The sequence below is a fragment of the Amphibalanus amphitrite genome, unplaced genomic scaffold (assembly GCF_019059575.1).
Source record: "Amphibalanus amphitrite isolate SeventyFive unplaced genomic scaffold, NRLGWU_Aamphi_draft 000074F_arrow, whole genome shotgun sequence".
Classification (NCBI taxonomy): domain Eukaryota; kingdom Metazoa; phylum Arthropoda; class Thecostraca; order Balanomorpha; family Balanidae; genus Amphibalanus; species Amphibalanus amphitrite.
The window spans coordinates 798197-818841 of NW_024881570.1; the positions used below are offsets into that span (position 1 = coordinate 798197).

General features: G+C 49.3%; 2 protein-coding genes across 17 annotated transcripts in view; one reads left to right on the plus strand and one right to left on the minus strand.

Moving 5' to 3' along the window:
- Window positions 1–254: 254 nt before the first annotated feature.
- LOC122379260 (GILT-like protein 1) lies at window positions 255–8995 on the minus strand. Of its 10 annotated transcripts, none has more exons than XM_043361298.1 (7): window positions 8951–8995; window positions 4499–4819; window positions 4143–4292; window positions 3591–3764; window positions 2870–3016; window positions 2224–2286; window positions 255–1882 (listed from the first exon to the last, which is right to left on the minus strand). In XM_043361298.1, the coding sequence occupies exons 2-7, from the start codon at window positions 4670–4672 to the stop codon at window positions 1844–1846; spliced, it is 747 nt and encodes a 248-aa protein (XP_043217233.1). In that variant the 5' UTR covers window positions 4673–4819; window positions 8951–8995; the 3' UTR covers window positions 255–1843. The 10 variants fall into 10 exon arrangements, with proteins under 10 accessions (XP_043217233.1, XP_043217230.1, XP_043217229.1 ...); XM_043361295.1 differs by lacking the exon at window positions 8951–8995 and adding an exon at window positions 7672–7714; XM_043361294.1 differs by lacking the exon at window positions 8951–8995 and adding an exon at window positions 7650–7714.
- Window positions 8996–9001: 6 nt separating this feature from the next.
- The window catches only part of LOC122379256 (set1/Ash2 histone methyltransferase complex subunit ASH2-like), a 47658-nt gene continuing 36014 nt past the window's right edge, over window positions 9002–20645 (plus strand). Inside the window, exons 1-2 of one of the 7 annotated variants that reach the window (XM_043361288.1) lie at window positions 9002–9023; window positions 19820–19920. In XM_043361288.1, coding sequence (XP_043217223.1) covers window positions 19838–19920 — 83 coding nt within the window. In that variant the 5' untranslated portion in view covers window positions 9002–9023; window positions 19820–19837. Of the gene's footprint in view, window positions 9024–9147; window positions 9412–16975; window positions 16997–19819; window positions 19921–20645 lie in introns of those variants that run through there. The other 6 variants (XM_043361285.1, XM_043361286.1, XM_043361287.1 and 3 more) reach the window with 6 other exon arrangements.

Below are 20645 nucleotides of genomic sequence, written 5' to 3' on the forward strand. Positions count from 1 at the left end.
CATGAACAGCATCCTCTTGGCCACCTGATCGCGCGGCAGCTCGGAAACTATAGCATCATCTCTAATCCTCTGAACACGGATTTCGACCTGTTAGCACAAAGGCATGCTTTATAGCGCCAAGGCATGTTTTACCGCGAAGTTCGTAACTCATCAATTCGAGCATATGTAATCTTCCAGTGTCACGCTCCGAGTGTAGGTACTAATTGGATCTGGGGAGTGTTTACATCTTACAGTCCTCAAAGAAAAGAAATGTCAACATTTGGTTCTTTATTAAATATGCGATTCCGATCACGTGTATAAGCAGAAGTAATAAAGCACACCGGGGGTGGGTGGCCAGCGCTCGCAGCACAGCTTCCGGGGCACGCAAACCTCTAAAAAACATCGAGCGATCTTGTTGAGCAATTGGTCGTAGAGCCGACACAGGACAAATAATCCAATAACCACAGAATGAGCTGAGCGTGTGCAATAACAGCGTGCCTCCGGAGCTGTGCTGCGAGCTGAGCTCTGCCGACCCTCCGCTGTCACCCGCCCTCCCGTGCACCCATCCCCACTCCGCTCAGCGCACCCGGCGTCAGCGTCGAGACGGCACCCCCGCGCTGTAGGTATACCCCTGCACCGGGTCTCGCCCGCACATAGACGATACAGAAGTAGTATAGGGTCACAGCCGGAGCGACATATTCGCCAGTGTCAGCGCCCGCCACCTCCGCCGAGAGCTCCGACTGAGGAGCGGGCTGAACCTGCATGGACGGTCCGGCGGGGCCTCGCCGGGGAGACGCGACCATCCTGACCATTTCGGAGAGTCCAATCACACGCGCAAGATGACCTGTGTGACCGTCTCAAAGCTCGTGCGGGATGAAAGATACCATAGTCTCACCACAGCCAGTGGACCAAGCCCAGGAAATTGTGCTCCGTGAATGCGCGAACGGCTGTGCTGAACTGTGGAAAGAACCCGAGTCCATTGTGAACACGCTTTAACAGCTTGGACACAACACCAGCGAAGAAACCCTACCTCTGGGGAGCCACTAGCGTCCAGCCCATATTCCCCATAGACGACCCCACCAGTAAGAGGAGCTCCGAACCCTGGCCGACTGTGCTGGGTTTCGGCCCCGCTCAGTTTGTGGACGTCCAGCACGACTGGAGGTCCCGCTAGCTACACCTGGCCGGGCTATTGCGGTAGTTGAACCTGGACGTCGCCATTAGGCGTGGTGCCGATACGGACCGGACAGCCGCCACTGCGCGGCCGAATTGGGGTCGCACTGCCCCCACAGTTTGTACTGAGCACAAACATTCGTTCACTGACGCTGGAAAGACGGAACCCAATGGAAACCATCCTGGACACCTCTGAGACTAATTGGACCACAACACATGGTCAGAATTCATCGACCTAATTATACACCATATCAAAATAAATAGCCCGTGCACTACATACACATAAACCTTTCAAAATGTGTGCTCCTATCGCAATTACTGCACGCACACACGCACACCTCTCATGTGGACCTGGTGTGGACCAATGGGCTCAGCCCATATGGGCTCCCCGTAAAGCCCAGTTCACCCGTCCTCACTCGCACACCCCACCTGGTGGCCACAGTTGTCAGTTCTGGTCACTGCACCGCGCCGCCGGGTCGCCGCCCGCGGCTGCAGCGGCGGCGCGTCTGGCGGCTTCAGATCGCCCTGTCTGCACGGCATCTGCACTCCACCGTGTCAGAAGCACCGTCCGTCTCCTGCACAGTATCTCCGTCCCACCGTGCCAGAAGCACCGTCCTCTGTCTCTCCAATGCTGCCTGAGACGCTGCCGCCTCTGTCTGCGAGCCTGTGACCGTGCCGTCCTTCAGAGACACACTCACTTCGGACAGCCGGTAGGCTTCTTACCGGAGCGTGTCTGCAAAAAGTGTCATTGATATCTCGATGCATGATATCAAGTTGACGCCAAGGAAGTCTAAAGAAAAGGGAATTTAAACAGTGTTTGCACATTGATACTCCTAAAACCATGTATTGCAGCCATGAACTAATAACGGTACCTCCTTTAGTTACTGATGTCTAATAATCTGATAGCGGCTGACTTAACAGTGATTTAGTTGCAAACCTCGTGGTATACTTATGGGAAACATCAAAATCAGTTAACAACCACTCGCAAAAGCAGCAACAAAACAAGCCCTGATTACTTAAAGCATATGCTGGCAGCGGAAAATCCATCCCACGGCTCACACGCCTGAGACCTACCTCATAAGCCTTGCAAACGAAGCTCAAGAAGTTGCCAAACATTGCAGCTTGACCATCTTGGCTCTGCAAAAGGTCATCGCGCCGTTATGCGGTATTCAATGTTCACACGATAAACTGGTAACATTTTCTTACAGCGATTACTGCTGATGTCACTTTAACTTAGCACGTCAAGGATTAGTGCCAACGGATACCAATTCGGACCATATTTGACAAAGGACCTCACAAAAACGACCCATAAGAATGCAGCAGCTAGCAATCATCAATGGTCTGATCTTGGACTAGGCCCACTCTGCGGAGAGCAGTCTGAGCCGTCAGCCGCTATAACGGGTCACCGGGCCGGGCCGGTCCCCGGAGCGGTAACTCGACAGGTCACCGGAGCGGTAACTCGACGGGTCACCGGAGCGGTAACTCGACAGGTCACCGGAGCGGTAACTCGACAGGTCACCGGAGCGGTAACTCGACCGGTCACCGGAGCGGTAACTCGACAGGTCACCGGAGCGGTAACTCGACAGGTCACCGGAGCGGTAACTCGACGGGTCACCGGAGCGGTAACTCGACCGGTCACCAGAGCGGTAACTCGACAGGTCACCAGAGCGGTAACTCACAGGTCACCGGAGCGGTAACTCGACAGGTCACCGGCTCTCACCTGGTCCACGGTGATGGTGGGTATGAAGTGTGCCGGCGGCCGCAGCGCCTGCGTCATCTCCCCGTACCGCACAATGTCGGGGTCGATGGCCGAGCCGGCGGCGCAGGCTGACAGCTGCACCCACGGCAGGCGGCTGTCCTCGGCGCACTGGCGGAGGGAGCGCCCGGTCAGAGCCGGTCACCGGACAGTACCGGGAACGGGAGGTACGTACTACGTACAGGGAGAGCGGGTCGAATGGTAGAGCACAGCGCGGGGCGGTAAGGCCGGTCGCCCGGCGGGGTTTGCCCCAATATGTGACTCACTATAACGCGGTGCTTGTGAGCAGCTGAGATAGGATATGGCCTTGATATGACTGGCACATAATCGTGGCAACAATCCAGCAGGAATAACATCAATAACATCAACAATGCCGGAAATGACATCAAAATAACTGGATTATCGCAAATTAAAGCAGTTCAAACGCGTGACTATGAAAAAACCATACATCATGCATGAAATACAACTGTTAGCTGGCGGGCTACAGTAGCCCACCAGTTGACAATTTACCGATCACACACCATAAAAATCCAAAACTATGCCGCTTTAACGATTTTCTGAGACTTTACCCACAACTGAATAACAAACTACGAGGAGTAACCACCTCTGCACGTCATTCCTCGACAAATAAACAACAAGACTGGACTTGGAAAGGATCTGCAAAGATTGGTCCGACGCCACCGACCTGCTGGGCACGCAGTCGCAGCCGGCGGTAGTGCCTCATCAGGCAGGTGACGAACTGCACCGACACCGTCTGGTTGGCCGCCTGACGAATACCGCACGCGTGCAGCTTGTTGGCCCAGCACTCCTCGGGGCCGTGCTGGCACGAGAAGGTCACCTTGGAGCCGCGCTGGTACGTCTGCCGGCCGGGACACGGCAGATCATACCGGCGACCAGGAGCGCGGGGACAGACAGGGTGACGGGGAGAGTGGGTCATACAGATCAACCGGGTCCGAACGAGAGAGGCCACATCAGTAACGAACAGGCGACACAAAATTTGAGATGAAAAGCGTGCTCACGGACGGCACGACAGCGGAAACGAGACTAGGATGCATGACTGGTCTTTAAATAAAACATAACCTGCTGCCATAAACAGCTGATCACGTAGCAGTGCCATTGCACCGAATAGTTGTTCATGACAATGCCAAAATAGTCTGAACCTATCCTGCCGCAGAAAGCCAATGTAGGAGGGTGGCACACTGCTAACTCTACAGCAGAGAGACGGCAAGAAACGCACCTTGGCTTTTCCGTAAGGCACCAAGATGACGTTGAGCGCATCAACAGGCAGCTTAGCGACGGCTGGCGCTAGCTGGTCCACGATGTAGTTCATACTGTCCGGACACAGGGCTTCGTAGAACACCTCCACCTGCACTGGGTGGCCCGTCCTCTGCCAAATGGTAATGTGTGCATTAGTCCAAGATTAGTAGGTAAGGTAGCTGATGGCATGAAAGAATGTCTGATGGTGGACACCTGTGGCCAGCATGCAGCTTCTGCAGGCATAAGGTATGCTCTGGAAAACACTTATCAGAGACGGCACATTTCCTCAGCTATTCAAGTTTCATCCGACCCCATAAACTAAAACCACGGACTCACCTCGATGCCCTCATCATCTTCAGGGACAGCGGGGATGATGGGTCGTACAAAGGTGTCTGGCAGTGCCATGGTATCCTCCTCCCATGTCATGTACTTGATCATCAGCCAAAAGGCAAGCACCACAAACACCGCCGCCACTAGCTTCAGCAGCGGTGAACCAGTGATCACCTTCATTGTGATGGGCAGGAAAAATTCAAGTGCTGAGGTGAACTGTGACTGATAATGATATTGTTTGATAACTGCTTCTTGGAATAAGAAAGCAAAACACGCTAACTGGCTTACCAGATCAGCTCAAAACCAATGATGCCAGCCAGGAACAAGCTGAAACAGAATTATGCACATAAAGCCAACATTAAGGTAATCTTATAGCAGGTGTACACAGTGCTGCCACCCATCTGTGAAGTCACTAAATTCACCAGTTATTGATATTTACACATGAATTTCTGTGCAGGTTGCACATTGGCCAGACTGGAAAACATCCACACACTAACACGGATATTAGTTGTCGGACTTTCGTCCCCGTCTTGAGTTGAGAAGTTAAATTCACAACGTTTAGGCCAGTTACTTCTCCGGACGTCGTCAGGTCAGGTGTTCTTTGGCCCTTAGAAGGACCTGGATGTTGATGGCGTTGCGCCGTACGCGTCATACCTTTCGAAAGTTCCTGTGGTCAGCGGGAATCAAACTCAGATTTCCCCGGTGATAGGCCACGGTTCTAACCACTCCACTATAGATGCAGACATCGCTATAGAGCTGGGAGCTTGGTGTTACATATCCCCCCGGATGTTTTGTGATTTCCTTCGTAGTGGGAGCCATATTGGACTGATGTCAACGCTTGGCTTGCTGATGGGGTTGCTTGCCAGCGCCATGTGTGCGGCTTCCTTGATCTTTCTGATTTTCCAGTGTGGCTCCTCGTCGATTATAGTGGTATCTTCCCATGCAGGTCTGTGATCTCCTTCGGACCATGCATGCTCCGCCACACCGGATTTCAGTGTTTCGCCTCGGATGGTGGCCTTCCTGTGTTCTTCGAGCCTGACCGCCAGTGGGCGGCCAGTCTCGCCCTTGTATGACCTGCCGCAGCTGCACGGGATGTCGTATATGCAGTTCTTTGTTTGTTCCTTGGTGGTTGGTGGTCTGACCTTTGTCAGAGACCTGCGGAGGGTGGTGATACTTCTGAATACCGTCCTGAGGTTGTACGCTCCGCAAAATCTCCTCAGCTTCTCCGAGAGTCCTCTGTTGTATAGGAGGGACACTGTCGTGATTGGCTTATCCCGTGGTTGTTGGGATGCTTCATTGGGCTTGTGCGTCACGAAGCTTGTTGGGTATCCGTTTCTCCTGAAGGTGTTGGTCAGGCATAACATTTCTGTTTTTCTGGTATCTTCGTCTGCACTGATGTTGGTGGCTCGGGTCTGTAGGCATCTGACGATACCCTTCTTGACTGTGTCCGGGTGGTGAGACCTGAAGTTGAGGTAGCGCCTAGCGGTCGGTCGCAGTTGGTTTGCGGTAGACCGATGTACTGAATGCTTCCTCAGCTTTCTCCACTTGGACGTCCAGGAATGGCAGTTTGTTGTCGACTTCTGTTTCCATTGTGAATCGAATGGAGGGTCGGAGGCTGTTGATGTGATCCAGGAACGGTGTTATGTCCTCAGTATGGTTCCACAGGACGAATGTGTCATCGACATATCGCAGCCACACGGATGGTTTCAGTGGTGCTATTTGTACGGCCAGTTTGTAAGGCCATACAGAGCGTTCCGGGGCCTTGGACGCTCTCCAACGTAAGCGTCCGAATAAGCTGATGTTCCCATGAAAACCCAATGCCACAATAGGTACGCGCAGCGCACTGCAGCGTCGTACCGTGAAACAAGGGCTGGGCCGGAAGTTCCGGGACCTCAAAAATCAGCGGAGCGGTGTGATCGAGACTGGCGAGCGCCAGCGAGGGCCGCGCAGCAGAGCAGCACGTGCTCCGGCACATCAGCCTCTTCTTAGCACACGGCACAGCGCGCCGCGGGGCACCGTTTATCCGCGCATTGCTGGCACGCCGCGGAGGGGAGACGGCCATTCGGTGCAGCTACTGGAGCGAGCGGCCCCAGTGGCCCGCCTTCATCTGGTGCACCGAAATGGCGTCCTCTAGGTCCTCAGCGGAGATGGAGAGCGCTGCTGCTCTCAGAGCAGCAGCGTGCTCCCGAAGAGTGGCTTGAATAGTGGTGACTCGGACCAGCTGTCGCGCTATTCACGTGAGGCCGCATAATGAGCCGCCCGGGTCAGCGAGCGAGCGTTTGAGGGCAGGGAGGCCGCTTGTTTCGCTGTGTCGTCCACACTCTCATTTCCCTCAGTCCCGCAGTGGGCAGGGACCCACTGCAGGATTACTTCAAGACGCTCGGCAATGATCAACAAGGTCTTCCATACCTATCCTATCTGCGATCCGGAGGTGAAGGACTCACCTGGGCGGCCGCTCCTCCGCTCAGACCTCAGTAGAGTCGTAGACTCAAGGCTCGTGAGTCTGAGCCCGAGACGGCAGGGGCGGGGAATGGCTTGTCACAAACCCTCTCCAGAGCCGCCCGCAGGGCGCATCTGCTGCTAGGTTGAGGTTGGCCAGCATGTAAAAAAGGTTGATGACCGCCATGCGCCGAAAAATAATGCTTACACATAATTTTTGAAGTGCAATGCGCTGAAAAATTCTGTGGCCGCCACACACTGAATTCAGCGCATGTGAAGTAGGTAACGCCGGAATTCAGCATTACCTGTATTTTTCCAGTCTGGTAGGTATATTGGTAGGTCGTAGGCTGTGTGATGGAAGTTGATTTTGAAGGTGATTATTTCGTTGGTAGAATGTAGCCTGTGGTGTAGGTCTAGGTAAAGTTAGGCCAAGTTACAATCAACTATGTTTTGACTGTTTTGTCTTTCAAGACTTTTTGATAAGACTAGTAAGCAATAAAAAACTTGTGTAAATATCTCAAGAACAGATGACTATGATTGTGATATACCTAGCAAGCCCTTGAACTTCTATATGTTGAAGCTTATTTCATAAAAGGCTGCGTTTGACGCCAGTGTCTAGGTTACAAATGCTGCATTAATTCCAACACAATGCTATTCCATTTCAATAAATTCTGATTTAGAATTGCCCTGGCACTGAATGCAATTGCAAACACTGAACTCTATAATGAATTGCAAAGCACTATTGCTGCGCCGTTTTCGTCACTATTCTGCTTTTACATCACTGGTAATTTGAGTACACAGGGGAGCAATGCCGCTTCAACCCTATTGGCCGTAGTGTCTAACGGTGGCGGCCATATTGCGCAGACCAGAAACCGGCTGCCGCCTGTGTTGAGGAATAGGGAATTCGGGACCTCGATTTACGTTTGCGGCCGCCGTATCCGTTACGTTCAAGTTACGTAGATACGGAACCCGGCATCTTACGCAGAATTGAGTGGGGAACACGATCGTATCTTCAGAATTCCTCAAATTTACTCGCCTGACCTACATTTGCCCCGGCCGAGGGGGTTGATTGAACCCACCTCGCTAATGCACCGCTAATTAAACTAGAATTAAGCGGTAAAGTGGTCGTATGCGGCAAAGTATAATGCAGAGTGACTGGTAGGAACCCGCTGTAAGGGTTTCAGGTCAACCGGTGACCTCTGAGGTCAGGTCAAGTGATCTAAGGCACGGGTTCGGTTTTTCGTAAATAACTTCGCCAAAAATGGCCGTAGAGCCGCGATTTTGGCATCATCGTGTTCAGCTAGCTCAGGCGCATCGAGTGATATACTTTTTGTTCGGGTCAGGTCAACTTAGGGTGTTGACCTCAGGTCAAGGTCAGGTCAGCACCCCCAGGTCACGGAGTTGGTCGAAAGAGGTCACGTCGCATATCATTCGATTCGGCAGGTCTTCCTGAGTCCATTGGTGGCTTTTCCGACTCGCTAGCTCAATTTTATTGGGAGTTATTGAAGAAAAATGGTGACCCTTGTGACGTCACAAATGACGTCACGTAAGGGCAACAATGCAAATATGAAGCATAGAACCTTGCAAAGAGTGCATGAAATCATGATTTTATATGCTTGAGATAGTTTCAGATCATTCTCGGCGCCAAAATAACAATTTTCATATTTCCCCATTGACTTATAAGGGTTTAACGTATTAGTTCCTTATAGCTGATGATTTTTTAGGATTTCATCTTGTTCTCCACTCAATTCTGCGTAAGATGCCGGGTTCCGTGTCCACATAGCTTGAGCGTAACGGATGCAGCGACCGCAAACGTAAATCGAGGTCCCGAATTCCCTATTCCCCAGCACAGGCGGCGGCCGCTTTCTGGTCTGCGCAACATGGCGGCACCGTTGGACACCATTTGGCGGCCGATGCGCATTCCACATTATAGAGTTCAGTGTTTGAGTATAATGGTTTATCGTATAATGAGCATATGATGACGTCATTAATGCAAAACATTGAATAGTTAGGCTAAACGTTTTAGCTTTTTGCTTTAAGGATAATGAACATTGAAGAAATGAGATGACCTTAGACCAATTAGATTTAAAATTTAATAAGAACTATAACTCAATTAGGGCAGCAGACCAGCTGCGATTGACTTTTTTGTTCAAGCCCAAAAACGTCATTTAAAGATATTTTTTGATGAAAGATACTTGATACAGTAATTTTTGAGCGGTTATGCTTTATTCCTTAGTGTTCAGTTTGAAACTAGTCCGGCGTTTTTGCCATATATGGAAACTATTGCCCGCATATCTCGGTATTTCATTGGTGATTAGCACGATGACGCGAATTTCACCAATGAAAAGCCTAGGTTTTCCAACAAGCTGTTAAATTAAAATTGCAAACGAACAGCACTTGACTTTGACTTGGTATTCAAAGCCGGCACTGATCCACTGAGGCAACACTGAGGTGTATTAGGTATTTATTATTATTTATAGGTATATTATGCATAATTTTTCCTCATGGTGGTGTTTGAGATTTAAGGCACTGAGATCCAATAATCAGTTTGCATTGTTTGTGCTGTTGTTTGGTCGTTTGAACAGTGGCGCGGGAACTTCTTCCAGACTGGGGGGGGCTGAACCATAATAGAGATCAACCTAGGGTACCCCCAAATCTAGTTTTCTCACCGGTTTTAGGCCACTTGTTTTTCAGACCTAAGCCTTTTCAACAAAAAAAGAGAAAATATTTGCAAAAAAGTGAGGTATTCCGTCTCAGCTGAGCGAAGAAACTACCGTTTTGGCAACCTGGAATAAAGGTTTTAATCTGCCAAATGAGTTGCCGAGCCAGTGAAAGAGGTGGATTTTTCATTTACATACTTTCTTCCCTTTGTGACCCACAACCCCTAATTTGGGGAGGACAAGCTGCCCAACGGTTCCTAGCCTCATGAAAAGTTGTGGGGCACCGCCCCCACGGCCGCAGAGTTGTGGGGGCAAGCTTCCCCCACTGCCCCCTTCCCCGGTTCCCGCGCCTATGTATGAATATATGAAATTATGTTGGTAGATTTCAGATTTCGATTCCTCCAGCTGGGGGGGGGGGGCTCAAATACATTACGAGCCCCCCCCCAGCCGAAAAGTTGGAGGGGCTCAGCCCCCGCTAGCCCCCCGGTTCCCGCGCCACTGCGTTTGAAGCAGGGCTTCGGCGGTCGGAGTCGGAGTCAGTCGGAACTGAGTCGACAGTTTTGTCGGGGTTGGAGTCTGAGTTCAAGTTTGAGTCATTAAAATCTTATCGACTCAGATTCCAATTCCGAAGTTAACGCTGACACTGCATGGCTGATAGTTATGACCTACACCTGGCTGCTTAATATTTTTCTAATTGACCTTTAAAAAAAATCAGATTTTGTTGAAGTGGAGGACGGTTGCGCAGTTCAAGGCACGACTGGACCGACACTGGGCGAATGAGATGCATAACATCCCAATTCCCTATCATTAACCCGGCAGGCGGTGGGCCTACCAGCCACCTTCCGCGCGGTGGGGGGCATTTTTTTGCCCCCCCCCCCGTATCTCCGAAACTACTGGACGGATCCAGAAATTTCAAACGGCGTTCGATAGCCCTGTCAAATTTGTCGAAGGAAACCAACTTTCATTGACTTCGGGGTCACCGATGACGTCACAGGTCAGGTCAAAGATAAAATGTTTCACCGTTCACGGGGCTTCTAGGGAAAACGCTATAACACCGAAGTAAAACGCATTTTGTCGAAAAGCAGCGATAAGGCGTCAGTTGTCTAGTACATATGTTGCTATTAGAGGTCACTGGTCATACCAGGTCAGGTCACAGGTCAGGTCACCAAAGGTCACCAAGGGTCACCACCTGAGCACAACTTTACTAAGGTTATGTGATGCATGTTTTATGGCCAGTTTTTCATTTCCGACTCAATGGTGTTGGTTATAAGACCATCAGGTACGGTTGAGGTCACTTTCTGGTGGAGGTCAGGTCAAAAAAGGTCAAATTTCAAAGTTGATATTTTTACTTACTTACTTACTTACTGAATTACAGGAAAGGTGATAGGCTAGGAAAAGGAAGCCTGTGGATTTCCTGCTCATTGGCTTGTAGTTTAGTCGGTTCTGGTTTGGTACAGCAAGTTCTTCCAGTGTTTGTCTAGAGCATTTTTGAATCTGTTGACTGTCCCGAGGGCTGTTCACGGGCCCTGTGTGCGGTCGGACCGCACACAGCCTCGAAGCTCCGCCCACTTCGTCCTTACGTCAGCCTTCCGTCACCGCACACAGCGATCGCTGTGGCCGGTCGGGACATATACCCTGGTCGGGACTGGCCACAGCGGACCGTCCACCGCACGCAGCCGTGACGTCAGAACCGCCTACCCATCCCCTACCCCCACGCCTGCTGGACGCACCGCACACACCGCACGCAGCAGTGTGCGGTGCCCGTGAACACCCCTCTGGCATTCACTACTTCTTCAGGGAGACTGTTCCATTTATTCACAACTCTGTGTGAGAAAGCATTCTGCCTCTGCGTGCGATTTGCCGATGATTTAACCCGCGCACCGACGGGGGGGGGGGGCGGATATCCGCCCCCCCCCCCCTGAGGTTTTTCGCGAATAGCGGGAAAACCGCGGCGCGTAGCGCCGCGAAATTTGGTATGACTATTCCCTTATCAATTTTACACATGGTGTGCAAGTTTGAACCTCCTACCTTTCAAGGTCAGGTCACCAGGTCACTTTGAATGACCCAACCTCAAGTCACTTTTTTGCAACTTTGTCACCGTGCCAGAGCTACAGTAGATGTCTGAGGCCTTTGAAAGTCGCAGGATGTTATTAGGTCATTAGTAGCTACAATTTGTATATCTCGGAATTTTGATATCGGTGACCTAAGGTCAGGTCAATTTCGCGACCTCCCCATTATAAGTCAATGGGGGAAAAATCAACTCCCTGTTTTTACCACTAAAACGGGTCGGAATGGCCCCATATACCATACATGACTTCATATACGATCAACCTTCACTACCTTGAGGTCTGTTTTGCTGTTGGGCAGCTGTGAGGTCATGTGACGTCATCAAAGGTCACCAAAGGTTTTTGGCCAATAACTCCGTACAGGAACAAGATACAGACGCGTGGATGGTCTCATTGTGTTCAGCTCGTCAAGACGCATCGAATGATATACATGATGACCTCGAGGTCACGTGACCTGAGGTCAACCTTTGACCTTGACCTTTCGAGGTCAACATATATATCATTCGATGCGGATTGACGAGAGGATCACGATGATGCCCTTAGTTTGTTCCTATCTTGACTAATTCGAAAGTTATTCGAGAAAAACTCTCTCCATATTTAGCGCCGCCATTTTGACTTTTTCGACCCCTGTGACGTCATCTTTGACCTGACCTGAAAATGACCTTAGTAAAAATTGTAGATCTTGACCGTGCGTATCCGATGCCGTTTACCGCTTGTCGCTATCTTGCTTCGTTCTCGAGATCTCAGGGGGGGCGGTCATCCGCCCCCCCCCCCCCCCCGTCGGTACTAAGTTGGCGCAGACCCCCGTCGGTGCGCGGGTTAATCAGTTTAAGTGAGTGTCCTCTTGTAGTGGTGTCAGGTGGGGCTCTCTGAAAGATCCGGGTGTGGTCGATCCTAATTCCTCCTGTTACAATCTGATACACCATGATCATGTTCCCTCTTTCTCTTCTGTAGTGCATGCTTGGTAGCTTCAGTTTCTCCAGCCGCTCCTTGTATGCTAGATGCCTGACTGATGCTACCATTTTTGTGGCCCGCCTCTGAACTCTCTCAACCTTGTCTTGGTCACCGCAGTAGACAGGACCCCACACACAGTTTCCATATTCCAGTATCGGTCTAACCATGCCTTGAAAAGTAGTGGCATAAAATGCATAAAATTTTGCATAAAACGGGTATCGATTCGATGCAGCTCGTCACGGGGAGTCTAATGGTGGTCTTTGTTTTGCGCTGCGAGGTCTAGAATTGCTAAAAATTGAGTTTGAAAATTTGACATTCAACTCCTTCAACTTCAGGAGTAAATCAAAAAAAAAAAATCAAAAATCTTAAAAAAGGCCAGTCCACATTACGCCTTACGCCTTCTTCAACTCCTTCTTCAACTTCAGGAGTAAATCAAAAATAAAAATAAAAAAATAAAATAAAAAATCTTAAAAAAGGCCAGATAATCTCGAGGAGTTTCTTCAGCTTCAGGAGTTGAAGAAGGTGTAAGCCGAAAGCTCCTCGAGATTATCCGGCCTTTTTTAAGATTTTTGATTTTAATTATAGGAGTACGGTTACTTTTTTATTACCTACCTATATTTTTAAGTAATGACAAGCTTGTATGAATTCACTACCTACCCAACACTAGCCCTCTACATATATACTGTGCATATACTGTGCACTGTGCAGCATCGTGTTCCACTCGTCAAGACGTGTCAAATGAACTATTTGTTGACCTTGATAGGTCGTTTTGAAAATTTGACCTCAGGTCAAGGTCATGACCTGACCGGAAACGGTTTTGTTGCATATCAGTTGATCCAAATCGTCAAGCTGAATACATCTGACGTGTTTTGTTGCTCTAGCATTGCATGTCTCTATCAAAAGTTATAGCCAAAAATGTGCTGGTGGCCATTCATGACCTTAGATGACCTCAGGCCCAGGGGCACACAGAGGGGTCACAGGTGCATTTTTCCGATTTAGCGTGTTATTTTTACCCATGAACCGAGGGTTTGAGAGGGTTTTGAACACCATTCGTGCAAAAGAGGCGCTTTTCAATTTTCTCCCATTGACTTATAATGGAGAGGTCGCAAAATTGGCCTGACTAGGTCACAGATATCGAAATTCCGAGATATGCATATTTGCATGTTGTACATACTGTTACTCTCATCAATCGTTGAACGTTTCAAGGCGATTGTTTAGTCGGTGTAGCTATGACGAGGATTTAAACTTTTTCTGAGGTGAGTCACTTGACGTGACCTGGCGACCTGACCTTGAGAGCCCTAGGTCTGAAATTTTCAAAACATGTGCGGAAAAGATGAATTAACAGCTGTGCCAAAAACGGCGGCGCTCCGCGCCGCCGTTATAGAGATATGTGCGAAACACCGCAGGCGTTCAAACACCCCTCCCCCCGGCCGGACGCGGGTTAAGTGGGGTTTTGCAGGGCTCGAGAAGAATGATCAGAATACTAAACCCAGGGGTCCTGCCTATTCCCTGTAATAGAGCATGCGTTTACGTTCGGGAGGTAGTTAGTTTGTTCACTGAGCCACATGAGGAGAAACACATAAACTTTCTATGCAGCCCAGTACACAGTGATGCAAATGGGGTTCACGAGTGGCAATAAATACCGAAAAGGCACAAATTTCAAGCTCACCTAATCGAATAAATGGTAATATGGCCAGTCAGGCAAATGTTTGGGGTGTCTGAAATACCTAACATGATTTTCATGTTTTCGTCGAAACCGGTCTTGTGTATGATTGTTAGAAGTCGTGACATTTTCTATGTCGTAAAATGACTGTCAGATACTCGCAAGTTCAAACGCCGTTCGCGTCCGTTCATTTCATACAAATAGCAAAAATTATAACATGGCAATGATCCCCCAAAGCCTGCTGCTGGGTCACAAAAAAGCCATATCTCTTTTGGCTTGGCGTTTATCTAGCCATTTGTCGTCATGTTGCAATCGCAGTTTTTTTTTTAATAAGAAAAATTTATTTCGTTTCACCTACAGCAGTTCACACAGTGTGTGCCCGTTTGTCCAACATGCCATAGCATTCCCTAATCATTTCTGAGCCACACTGTGAAAAAGGCGCTAGCACAGGGCTGACCGGCGCTACTAAAGTTTTCGTCCGTTGCGGTCGGGTGCCGTGGCGCGGTGGGCGGCCGCGCCGCGGGCGGGCGGCCACAGCGGGGGTTCGTCGATGCATACCTCTGCTGTTCCTAAACGAAGCGTGCTAGCGCCTCGCGACAAAAAACAACGGATTGCTCTTGATAAGATCTCGCGAGTGAGCATATTACTTTTGACTTACGGTCAATATTTGACCTACTTATAGCAGGTCAAAGTCAAACGTCTGTCGAAATTGCAAATCGGCGGTGAACGCAATCCGCCCACCCGCCACCCACCGCGACACCCGACCGCGCCGGACAAAAACTTCAATAGAGCCGGTCTGCCCTGTGCTAGCGCCTTAATTCTTTCACGGTGCGGCTCAGAAATGATTGGGGAAGGCTAAGACATAGTGGACTAATGGGCACACACTGTGTAAACAAAGGCCGTGTAAACTGCTGTAGGTGAAACGAAAGCAAATGATTTTAAGTAAAAACCTGCGATTGCAGCACGATGGCAGATGATTAGATCACCGCCAAACCAAAAGAGATACGGCTTTTTGTGACCCGGCATTAGAAGCAGCAGGCTTTAGGGATTATTGCTATGTATAATTTTTGCAGTTTGTATGAAATGAACGCACGCTAGCGGCGTTTGAACTTGCACGTACCTGACAGTCATTTTACGACATAGAAAATGTCACGACTTCTGACAATCATACACGAGGCCGGTTTAAAACATGGAAACTATGTGATTTCAGATGCCCCAAACATTTCGTTGGTTGGCCATATCGCGATTTACTCGGTTTGGTTAACTTGATTTTTTTTGTATTTATGGCCACTCGTGAACCCCATTTGCATCACTGTGCAATATGATGAGCGAAGTTCAGTGCTCTGGATGATTGTCTGTTCTGATGGTGGTGCTATGCCAAGCGATATTCCTGATTTATGTTTTGGAGTTGAATAGCAATAGTGCACTGGTTATTAAAAAGGCCGCTGCAGAAAGTCACGGAGAAGGGGCGAGAGATAGCCCCGGGCCCCTGGCATACGTTTGCAGCGTGGCGCGCGCTCAAGGAGTCGGGCAGCTGGCAGCACATCTGGCTGGCTGCACCATAGGCCAGGCAGCTGGTAGTTAACCCGCGCACCGACGGGGGGGGGCGGATATCCGCCCCCCCTGAGGTTTTTCGCGAATAGCGGGAAAACCGCGGCGCGTAGCGCCGCGAAATTTGGTATGACTATTCCCTTATCAATTTTACACATGGTGTGCAAGTTTGAACCTCCTACCTTTCAAGGTCAGGTCACCAGGTCACTTTGAATGACCCAACCTCAAGTCACTTTTTTGCAACTTTGTCACCGTGCCAGAGCTACAGTAGATGTCGGAGGCCTTTGAAAGTCGCAGGATGTTATTAGGTCATTAGTAGCTACAATTTGTATATCTCGGAATTTTGATATCGGTGACCTAAGGTCAGGTCAATTTCGCGACCTCCCCATTATAAGTCAATGGGGGAAAAATCAACTCCCTGTTTTTACCGCTAAAACGGGTCGGAATGGCCCCATATACCATACATGACTTCATATACGATCAACCTTCACTACCTTGAGGTCTGTTTTGCTGTTGGGCAGCTGTGAGGTCATGTGACGTCATCAAAGGTCACCAAAGGTTTTTGGCCAATAACTCCGTACAGGAACAAGATACAGACGCGTGGATGGTCTCATTGTGTTCAGCTCGTCAAGACGCATCGAATGATATACATGATGACCTCGAGGTCACGTGACCTGAGGTCAACCTTTGACCTTGACCTTTCGAGGTCAACATATATATCATTCGATGCGGATTGAATAGAGGATCACGATGATGCCCTTAGTTTGTTCCTATCTTGACTAATTCGAAAGTTATTCGAGAAAAACTCTCTCCATATTTAGCGCCGCCATTTTGACTTTTTCGACCCCTGTGACGTCATCTTTGACCTGACCTGAAAATGACCTTAGTAAAAATTGTAGATCTTGACCGTGCGTATCCGATGCCGTTTACCGCTTGTCGCTATCTTGCTTCGTTCTCGAGATCTCAGGGGGGGGCGGTCATCCGCCCCCCCCCGTCGGTACTAAGTTGGCGCACACCCCCGTCGGTGCGCGGGTTAATAGTGGCGGATGGGAAGAGGATATGCAAAACGAGCAACGACTGGTGCACCCAGATGTATCATATTGAAGCACTGTATCCATAAGCTAGGCTCGTGTCCTCACGTCAATTTGGAACTTGGAAGACCTCTGAGATCGTGAGTTGATGGAAAATGTTCTCGCTTAGCTGGCTTTTTATCCAGGCTCCTTGTTACTTTGTTATCAATCTTCAACATTTATGGTATAGATAAGCATGTTCATGTGCTTAAATGGTTACGGAGCGAGCGAAGCGAGCGTAGTCTTTCCTTAGATTAACGGAAATTTCTGAGTATGAGCGGCCGGCCGGTCGGCCGGCCGGCCGTGGTCACGCTTTTGCGAGGCTTATATCTCAGCAACCACTTGACCGATTTACATGCGGTAATTTTTGCAGGGTAGCTTCATTCCTTCTACCAAGTATTGCACTATTCCCGATGCATGTGGGTGACCCCTTATGCACGTGCCACGTGCAAAACGAAGAGGTGTCACTTTTGCAATTGTTGCAATATCTCGGTAACTACTGGGCCGATTGCGCTGAGAGTTGGCATGTAGGTAGGCACCCACTAGGCAATGCATATCCATGTGCCAGAGTTGGGGTGCTGCTGCACGTGCGCACGTGCAGGGGTCGTTTCCAGATCTCGAGAACGGCTCGACCGATTGCGCTCAAATTTGGTACACAGTTAGGGACCGGTTAGTAGGGTGCCGTGCACAAGTCAGTTGATCCCCATTTTGCACGTGCGCACGTGCAGGGTGCCGCTTCCAGATCTCGAGAACGGCTGGGCCGATTGTACCCAAATTTGGCACGTCGCTAGTGACCAGTTAGTAGGGTGCCGTGCACAAGTCAGTTGGAGGTACCCCCTGGCAATTTCGCACGTGCAAGGCCCACCCTCTCGCTCGCTCCGTTAGTCGCCCCAAAAGGCGTTATACTGGTAATTAAGGTTAAAGTTTGGCGCAAATAAGCTTCAACTGTCAGCACAAAACGTGCCAAAATTTAGGCGAAATCGCTTGCACCGAATTTCGGCGCATGAGAGTCCCTGGGCGTCCGCGGAAGTGTATTGATTTTTTTCCAGTCTGGTTAAGTCATGTAGTTCTCCTTCAGAAAGTTTGTTTGAGACTATTGATACTGCACTTTGAATATTGTTTGTTGTGCTTCAGTTTATTGGTAGGTATGTATGATGTCTGACTTACGAATTACGATCATTTCAATGATTTTGGTGTGCCTACTTTAACCCTCGCATGTGTAGGGGGGGTCGGATGAACCCCCCCCCATGGTTTTTCGCGAATAACTCGCGTAAAAAGCGGCCGATCGCGACGAAACTTTCAGTACCCTCGCATTGATCAATTTTACACCTACCCTGAAAATTTCATGACCCTGACCCAAATGACCTTTGACCTGTGACCTCTTTTCCGAGACCATGTTTGGCCGGAATCGCGATTTCGCGTATGTCGGCTCGCACCAGCCGCGTGTTTGCAAGCTTTTCGTGGTTTCAAACGTTCAAACATGTGATTTGATGTTACTCCCGTGTGTGTCAAGGTCACCTGAAGGTCAGGTCAGGTCATTGACCTTTGGTGACCTCGGGTGACCTCGGGTCACTTTTTCGAGTTTTACATGTTTCTAGGCTAGTTTTTGGAGCTGAATTCGAATTTAGCAACCATTTGAACATTTACGAAGTAGTTTTGGTGACTTCGTAACATGTTACGAAGCTGTCAGAGGCGGTTGACACGTACTACGAATACCCGTCACAACGCCTACTGGTTGACCTGACCTGACCTGACCCGACCTGGTCTAAATGCTTCAAGACATCATCTGTGATCAAAACTAACACGATATTCGTGATCAGCACCCCGAAAAACCCCTTAGCAGCCCCACTTTACGACTTTCTAACAGGTCCCGATTTTCCCGACTTTGGGTCATTGACCTGACCTGGAAGGTCAACCAATGACCTAGGACCTTAAAATTGGGTATCATCGGCTTCCTCTCGTCACGGGCAACACGCTCGTTTTTTCCGCGAAGCTCTAGCTCGATCAGGGGCCAAACGGCAAGGGGGGGGGGTCCAACCGACCCCCCCCCCCTACACATTAGAAGCTGGCAAACGCCGCACACATGCGAGGGTTAAGCCACCTCTAAGCAGTGGTACCGAGTGGTACGTACCTGCCCAAGTATTGTCAAAAGCCAATGAAAGGAAGCAAGTGGTTCTATCGAAAAAACGTTTTTAATTACGTCAAAATTTGTAGGTGTATGCTCCCTTCCCCCGCAGCATCCAATAGGTACCACCCAGGTACCACTCTTGTGGATCCATTAGTGGGAGTGGGTGTCCAGTATCTCCACTCCCATGGTGATCGCACATCTGGGAGAACAGTAGAGGCATGACTTGTTTCGTTTCAGTTCATGTGTATGTAAGTGCCCTCTCATCAAGGGTGAAAGGTCAAAATGATATTTGGTTGGTTGGGTGTGGACTGTGGAGTATTGTCCCCTATGCACACCCCATTTGCTTCAGAGTTGGGAGTGTGATCTCGAAAGGGTCCTAGTCAAGGGATTGGGGTTATCCTGAGCTAGTGCCATGCGAGCGGGTTTCTGGGGTCTTTTGGTGGTGTATGGTGAAAGAGGCCATATAAGGCGGCCATAAGAGGCGGGTGTGAAGAATGGGGCCCTAAATTCCTACTGTTGTGTTTAAAGGGACTAATACTCACATATGAAAATTTGAGTCAACGATGAAATGTCTGAGGAACAAATGCCAAGAAGAGGAAGTGCGGACAAAAGTTTACTCAACAATTATCGGTCATGTACCTACTCAGTACTCATATGTGGCTGCAGACTGATGGATTACCGTGGTGTGAACTCTTCTTGGCCCTGTTCCAAAGTGTTAATGCCCATTGGCATTGGCCTATTGGCAACCCATGTGTAGCACCATGACACTCACATATGTCGTGTTCCGATGTTTCAGTCCAGCTATTAGTGCCAGATGAAGCCAGAAAATGCCAGTGATAGTCTGGGTAAAGCCAGCCAAAAACACAATGAGCACAAGGAAGAGTTTTGTGGCTACTGGTAAGTGCCCTGGCCTGGGTCAGGAAGCACTCCCCTACTTGTGCAGCGCCATGGACGTACAAAAGAAAACTGCATGCCCAAATCCCAGCCCATATCTGACTGGCCGGTGGCTAAACTGAGTGTAAAGCTAAACTAATTGCCAGCTAAACTGGGTGCTGGAAGTATGATGCAAGGCTAGTTAAATCTGTTGTTTTTGTCCTTTAGCTTCAAACCAATTAAATTTTTTGTATCGATATTTTCATGATCATTCTGCTAACAGTGCCTAATCTTAGTGCCCTGCAGATGATCGGCCTCTGTTCAATACAACCACATTTATTATTCCCATCTTAACAGATTCAAAGAATTACATATCTAGGATACAAAGCATCCATAATCATGCATGATCATGATCATGATCAGCTGCCACACGTTGCTTTCTGCATTTAACATGTGGGCTTGTAACTTCTACCTATAATTATAGTTGCAGACGTGTACTTGTTTGATAAGGACGCGCCCTGAGCCGGTGATCTACCTATATTATTGAAATGAAACACGAAACCCGACCGGATGTCAAGCGGTGACGAGGGGCGGGTAGCGCTAAAAGACTGGGCATTGCGTGAACGTACTGCCAGCTAATGTTTCATGATGTTACCTGCCATTTGGTCCTCCGATAGATGATTTTGTTTAGAAATATGCTATTGTATGTACGCTATTTCGTGCTGACACCATAGCCACAGTCACCCTAT

Bases quoted from the DNA above. Each gene is read 5' to 3' on its own strand.
- LOC122379260 (XM_043361298.1), bottom strand. From the start codon at position 4,672: ATGAAGGTGATCACTGGTTCACCGCTGCTGAAGCTAGTGGCGGCGGTG. The intron at 4,293-4,498 runs GTGAGTCCGTGG...ACCATTTGGCAG, and splicing joins AAGATGATGAGGGCATCGAG to AGGACGGGCCACCCAGTGCA. The intron at 3,765-4,142 runs GTGCGTTTCTTG...CCCGGCCGGCAG, and splicing joins TGCCTTACGGAAAAGCCAAG to ACGTACCAGCGCGGCTCCAA.